Source organism: Cryptomeria japonica, chromosome 3 (assembly GCF_030272615.1).
Source record: "Cryptomeria japonica chromosome 3, Sugi_1.0, whole genome shotgun sequence".
Taxonomy (NCBI): Eukaryota; Viridiplantae; Streptophyta; class Pinopsida; order Cupressales; family Cupressaceae; genus Cryptomeria; species Cryptomeria japonica.
In genome coordinates this window covers 74,292,400-74,299,914 of record NC_081407.1, presented here as the reverse complement: position 1 = coordinate 74,299,914, position 7,515 = coordinate 74,292,400, and the positions used below count along the sequence as shown (strand labels likewise).

The following is a 7,515-nucleotide window of genomic DNA, read 5'->3' as shown; positions in this document are numbered from 1 at the left end:
AAGTGATGCCTATCATTCATCCTAAACTCATTGAATGGAACCAGCCAAATCCCCCATGCCTTTACCATTTCCAAAATGATGGGGTACTCATAGACTTTTTAGAATTACGAGATAAAATACCAAGCAGGGATCATAAAAATGGGTTTTCCATCTAACTTAATAGCGCATCATACTTTGGGGTAGATGCCAAACCTTTCAACTACAAAAATATTATAATAAAACATGGATCTTCTAGTTAAAACCACACAGTGGCACTTTTTGATCCCAAAAGAGTAAAAACAAAGAGAATATCCAAAGGTGAAAACCTCTCTAAGGCACCTAAGGATGAAAGGTTTGACATCCTCCCCTTTAGTGCAAATTAGGAGAGATCAACCATCCTAATAGAAGAAACAAAAGAATTCAATGTGGGGACCCTTGAGACTCCTCACAAAATACATTTGGCATCTCTATTAACTCTTGAAGAACAACCAAAATTTGTGGAATTCTTCCAGAAGCGCCAAATCAACTTTGCATGGTCTTATGCAGACATACTTGGCTTAGACCCAGATTTGGTCATGCATCACCTAACTGTAGCAGAAGGAGATAAACTTGTCAAACAAAAGCTAAGAAAGATGCACCCATATATTGTCGTTCTTGTCAAGGATGAACTTAAAAAGCTCTTGGATGTTGGTTTCATCAAACCAATTGATTATGCAAAGTGAATCTCCAATATTGTACCTGTTGGTAGACCTAATGCGAGCATCTATATCTGTATGGATTTTAGATATTTAAACAAAGCATGTCCTAAAGATGACTTTCCCTTACCAAATATCGACATGATGGTCGATCTAACAGCTAGTCATGCGATGCTTTCTCTTATGGATGGCTTTTCAAGATACAACCAGATTAAAATTTCTCCAAAGGATCAACACAAACTTTCTTTCACATGTCCATGGGAAATATATTGTTGGAATGTAATTCCATTTGGTCTAAAGAATGCACGGGCAACATATCAAAGAGCCATGACTACCATCTTCCACGACATGATGCACACAATAATGGAAGATTAGGTGGATGATTTACTAGCTAAATCATTAACAAGAGAGGGTCATCTGGCATTATTGGATAAAATTTTCAACAAATTGGAACAATACTACGTCCATCTCAATCCAAAGAAATGTGTCTTTGGAGTAACTTCTAGGAAGCTCTTAGGATACATTGTCTCAAGTAAAGGCATTGAGGTAGATCCTGTGAAAGTCAAAGCAATCATGGACATTCCACCTTCAAAGAATATCAATCAATTGAGGACATTACAAGGGCAGATATAATCCATTCAGCAGTTCATTGCACAATTGGCTAATAAATGTCATCCCTTCACCCATCTGTTACACAAAAAAATCCTCTTTCAATGGGATGTAAAATGCTAGCAAGCATTCCAAATGCTTATAGACTACCTAATGAATACACCATTGTTGACTCCACCAGATCCAAGCAAACCTCTATTGTTATACATTTCAGCTACAACCATGACATTAGGAGTAATGCTTGCACAAAATAATGCGGAAGGAAAAGAACTTTTTGTCTACTACATCTCTCGAACATTGGTAGGCTATGAACTCAATTACACACCTATTGAGTGAGCTTGCCTAGCAGTTATCTTGGCAGCTACCAAATTAAGGCACTACATGTTAACGCACAAAGTACAACTTATTGCCAAGATAGATCCACTCAAGTACCTACTTAACAAGGTAGCATTGATAGGCTACTTGGCCAAATGGGTTATGATCTTGAGTGAATTTGATAATGAGTATGTGGACTGCAAAGCTATCAAGGGATAGGTTATTGCAGATCAGTTGGCTGATGCACCACTCAAAGGTGACCATCCTTTTATTTCCAACTTTCTGGATGAGGAAATTTTCATGATCACAGCCACACAACCCTAGAAGCTATATTTTGATGGCTCAAACACCAAACATGGCTCGAGGCAGGTATTCTTTTTATCACACCTCAAGGTGATAGTATCCCAAAGTCCTACAGACTTACTTTCCCATGCACAAATAATATAGAAAAATATGAGGCCTTGATCACAGGACTCAGATTGGCCATACAATGAAATTTAAGAGAGCTACAAGTATATGGAGATTCCCAGCTGGTCATCTAACAAGTCACTGATAAATACCAAACAAAGGATGATAAGCTCATGCCATACAAAAGAATGGTGGATAGTTTCAAGGAATCATTTACAACTATCACATTTGAGCAAGTACCAAGAGATCATAATCGAGTTGCCGATGCAATGGCTACAATTTCATCTCTCTTGGATCTTCCATAAAATACGACATGCTATGAGTTCTTGGTAGAACAACTTTGGATCCCCGGTTATGATATCCCTGAATCTAAAATGATGTTCACCTTACTGGTTCAGACTCCCCATGGTATGGTGAGTTTTTCACTTACCTACATGATCACACACTTCCACCTAACCAATCAAACAACCAATGAAAAAACTTTATCTGCCAAACCACTAGATACACCATCATTTCCAGAACCCTATACAGACAAAGTCTCGATGGTACTCTCCTTCGATGTTTGGAATAAGATGAGATAAAAAAAGCCTTGAAGGAGGTACATGAAGGAATTTGTGGGGCTCACTCAAGCAGTCCTTCACTAGCAAAGAAAATCATGCAAGCCGGATGCTATTGGCCCTCCATGGAAAAAGACCTACTACTTTGTCATAAAGTGCAAGGAGTGCCAAGTTCACAAAGATTTGATACATGCCCCAGTATAGGAATTATAACCTATCACAACATCATGGCCCTTTTGTCATCGGAGACTTGACCTTGTGGGTAAAATCCATCCATCTTCATCCAATGGTCATAAATTTATTATTAACACCACAAAATACTTCACAAAGTGGATCAACGACATTCCACTCACTCAAGTCACCAACAAGCAGATCGCCTCATTCATCCTGAATTACATCATATGTTGGTATGGTGTACCCATGTCCATCATCATAGATAATAGGCTCCCTTTTAGAAATCAAGATGTCTGTGAACTCTGTGAGAAGTTTCATATCCAACACCATTTTTCCACCCCATATTACCCACAAGGCAATGGTCAAGCTGAAGCATCCAATAAGAATATATTAAGGATCCTCAAAAAGACAGTTAATGATGATGGTCATGATTGGAACATTCGTTTGAATCCAACACTATGGGCATATCAAACTATCATTCAAACCCCTATAGGCGCAACCCCCTACTCATTGGATTATGGAGCAAAAGCCATCCTGCCTATTGAGGTTGAATTACCATCTCTATAGGTCTCCTTGCACAATCTAATAGATGATGAAGCATACCGAGTCTCACATCTTCAAGACTTGGAACTACTTGATGAAAAGAGACAAGCTGCCTACAATCACCTAAAATCCAATCAGCATCGCATGAGAAGAAGCTACAATCATAGGGTCAAACCTCACACATTTGAAATAGGAGATCTTTTTCTCAGGGAGAATCCTCGCAATCAACCAAATAGAGAACACCAAGGTAAATTTGAATCCAATTAGCTAGGTCCATATGTCATCACTGTCGTCTTCGGGTCTGGGGCATATCAGTTAGCAACTTCAAAAGGAGAACCACTAGCAGATCCGATCAACAACCTGCATTTAAAAAGGTTTTATACATAAGCTATGCAGAGCATCAAGCTCATCCAATATCAAAAAATACCAAAAACATTCAGAAAAAAGTCCTGAACAAAATACAAAAATACAAAAAAAATCAAGAAAAAAAAGTAAGGAAGAAAAATCATTCATCCAAATGATGAAAACCACTTCGGTGATGCCTTGGGTAAGTACGGTGGTGAAAACTTGGTAAACAGGAGCCATTCATAAAGGCTATGGATCCATTGTCTTTCAGACTTGTTACAATCACATCCATTGCATCGATTCATCCATCATTTATACCATGGCTTGTTATTGATATGCAATCAGGGTTAACTTCATATATTCTGCGTCATGCTTTCATAGCGACATCTAACTGGGGGCAATGTTCTTAAAACTACTAATGGGATTGGATTCTCTATTGCTTGTGATTCATTGAGTTTCTCATTCAAAAATGTCTTGAAATAATACTAAAAACCTTCATTAAATCTCATAAAATCCCAAAAACATTTGCAAAATGTCCTAAAGATAATACCAAAAAATATTTACAAAATAAATCCAAAAACATGACAAAAACATCAAAAATCAATAAAAAACATTGCAACATATATTATTCCTTGTACTTACACATCGTAAAAGACACAAAACAACATTTTGAGCTACTCAAACGATGACCACCTATCAAATCAACCAACCAATCAAAGCATCTGCACACAACCATCTTCATAAGGATGCATCCTTCCTCTCAAACAAGGCATGGTAACATTTTCTTTGACAAGAAAATTCGGTCTGGATGATAATCACTTGGTCAATTATTTATTTATTTATATCAGGTTCCTACGCTACTCTAGGATATCCACAAGTGATTAGAGTGGCCAGGATGGTTCCTAATATCTTTTTCTTTGTTTTCTATTTGCGGATTGTTCCAATGAAGTTTTGGGGCATATACTAATGGTGTCTACATGGGAAGTTCACTAAGCTATGTGATCCTATGCAAAAATAAAGTCATGGATCACTATGGCTTACCGACTACAATGTATACCTCAACCATTTGTACATGAACTAGAATGGAGGGGAACTTTCCTTGTCTGCAATGTTTGTTTACAAGTGAAACACTCAACCTTGCTTTCTGCTACATTGGCCAAGATCAATACTACCATGCTCGATGATAAAAATTAAGCACTGTGAATAAACCATGGATCTTTGTTTCATCTCATCTATTTATATTGCATTCCATTGCATATCACCCATCCATTTTCTCATTCATTTTTCATATCTATCAATCGCATGCAATTAATTTAAGTTTCTATGAGAAAGCTAAGCCTATAAACTTTGTCTTGGGTACAATCACGATAGAGTTCTCTGATACATCATCTCACATCTCCATTCCATATATGCATTTTCTCACCAAGTTGACATTGATATATCATGTAGGAATGGCATTATCATTTAGTTGCTTTAGGTGCATTTATGCATTAAGTGCATTCATTACCATTTAGTTTCATTTTAAATCATTTCATCATCATTTAGTTACATTTCGTGCATTTCAAATCATTGCATTCATTCATTATCATTTAGATGCATTTCAAATCATTGTATTCATTCATTATCATTTAGATGCATTTCAGATCATTTCATTCATTCACTACCATTTAATTGCATTTTAAAATCATCTCATCATTATTTAGTTACATTAAGTTCATTCATTCATCATCATTTAGTTACATTTAGTGCATTCATTCATCATCATTTAGTTACATTTAGTGTAAATCATTTTATCATCATTTAGTTACATTTAGTGCATTCATTCATCATCATTTAGTTACATTTAGTGCATTCATTATCATTTAGATGCATTTCAAATCATTGCATTCATTCATTATCATTTAGTAACATTTAGTTCATTCATTCAGTCATTCATTTAGTTGAATTTTATTTATTAAGTGCATTCAAATCAACAAGTGCATTCATTTACTCCTTTAGGTGCATTCATTTAAGTACATTTGTTTATCCATCATCAAGTACATTCATATATCCATTAAGTGAATTCATTTAAAAGCATACATGAAATTTTCATAAACATTTTATTCATTTAGATTCATCTTAAAAACATGCATAGTTTACTCATATTATCATCTCATCATTTCAATATGTACAATATTATCTATCAAAAATCCTATATCATTATCTAAATCTCATCATTTAGCATAAATCATCATCATTTCATCACATTAATATCATTACAAAAGCATCATCCATCTATTAACCTGTATCCATATGTTAGCAAATCATCCATATCATACATATAGAAATCATATCATCAACATGTATATCTAGAAAGTAAACATCTCCATATCATGTATCTAAACATAACTCATATCATCATCTTGCATAAAGTGCACATATCATCACATGGATACATATTATATCATCACCACAAAAATGAGATCTCATCATATATCACATAAAAAAGAATACATGTATAAGAGTACAATGATGTCTAAAAATATTGACTACCAAGAGTCATCCAGGTATCAGTCTAATAACATTATAATAGTGCATAAAAACACATCAAATGACACTCTGACCAGATGTTTCTCCCCCACCACCCTCACCATCTCATCAAGGAGGACCCATCACACCACTGATGCTTTGAACCCTCTATAACCACTCTAATCTCACCTGCTGCATCTAGGAGTAGCTCATCGCTCACTGACTAATTGGCATAACCTACTCATATAATCCCTGCCAATAGTCAATCTCTACCCTCGCCCGCCGCATCTCCCTCAACACCTCCCCAATCGGACCCTATCCTTGTTCTCCCTCCAAAAATTGAACTCTATCCTATAGCTCCCTCACTCTATCCACTAGATCATCTCTCTCGCACAACTACAATCAACTCGGCCTCTCGTGCAAAAAGTTGGACATCACTAGCTACAATCTCTGCATCTCTGTCCTCCAGCTATGCCTCGAATGCTGTCAGGTGAGTCTGCAACTGTAATATCATAAAATATTGTAGGTCTCCCTCTCCACCACCTATGACTCCCTGTACCATCTCCATAGGCTCCTCTCCACCACCTATGACTCCCAGTCCCATCTCCATCGCCTCATCACCACCCTCTCCACCACCGACATCTCTCCCTCCTACTCTCGTTGCTCCCTATATCAGTGGACCCTATGACACTCGTAAAGGATGCTCAAATCTACCTCTCCTCTGTAACCATCCTCCTCCACCACCTCCACCTCCAAATCCACCTCCATCCCCAAATCCACCTCCCCCTCCACCTCCACCTCCTCCTCCTCCTCCAAAATCTCCACCACTTGCTCCACCTCCACCTACTCCTCCTTGAAAACCTCCACCACCCTTGCCTACTCTCCTCCTCCTACCATGTCGCAGTCCTCTGTCATCCTCAAATGGTGGTATGGGATCTGTAGGATCTGAAATCCATGGAATCAGATGAGTGGTGCGATATTGTGTATACTCCTCTGTCACCCCCACATCTACAATCTCTGGCCTCATCTGCCATGGTCTCGCCTATAATGTCTGAAAGTCTGCAAGGGCCTGATCATAGGGAAAAACTAGCCCCCACTGAAATCTCTCCCGCACTAACCATGCATACTCCCCCAAACCCAAGGGCATACTCTGCCTCGGCCCAAACTGTCTCATCACACTCCTTGGCAAATGTCTCTCCACAACATAGTTTGTGCGACCAATCAAAAAATGAGTCAAATATACATATGGTAAGGCCTCTCCATCATCCTCCTAGTCCTCACAATCAATGTAAGGCCTCCATATGACTATATCGAAGTCATCTAATGCCCGCTACTAAAAATCCAACTTCTCCAAATGGGCCTAGGTCATCAAACCTCCATAC

General features: G+C 37.8%; 1 protein-coding gene across 1 annotated transcript; it reads right to left on the bottom strand.

The window, feature by feature from the left end:
• Window positions 1-6,815: 6,815 nt before the first annotated feature.
• Window positions 6,816-7,160, bottom strand: LOC131873957 (glycine-rich RNA-binding protein GRP1A-like). Its single transcript, XM_059217145.1, has one exon. The coding sequence runs from the start codon at window positions 7,158-7,160 to the stop codon at window positions 6,816-6,818; it is 345 nt and encodes a 114-aa protein (XP_059073128.1).
• Between the last annotated feature and the right edge of the window lie 355 nt (window positions 7,161-7,515).

Coding starts and splice junctions, on each gene's coding strand:
- LOC131873957 (XM_059217145.1), bottom strand. CDS start 7,160: ATGAGGCCAGAGATTGTAGATGTGGGGGTGACAGAGGAGTATACACAA.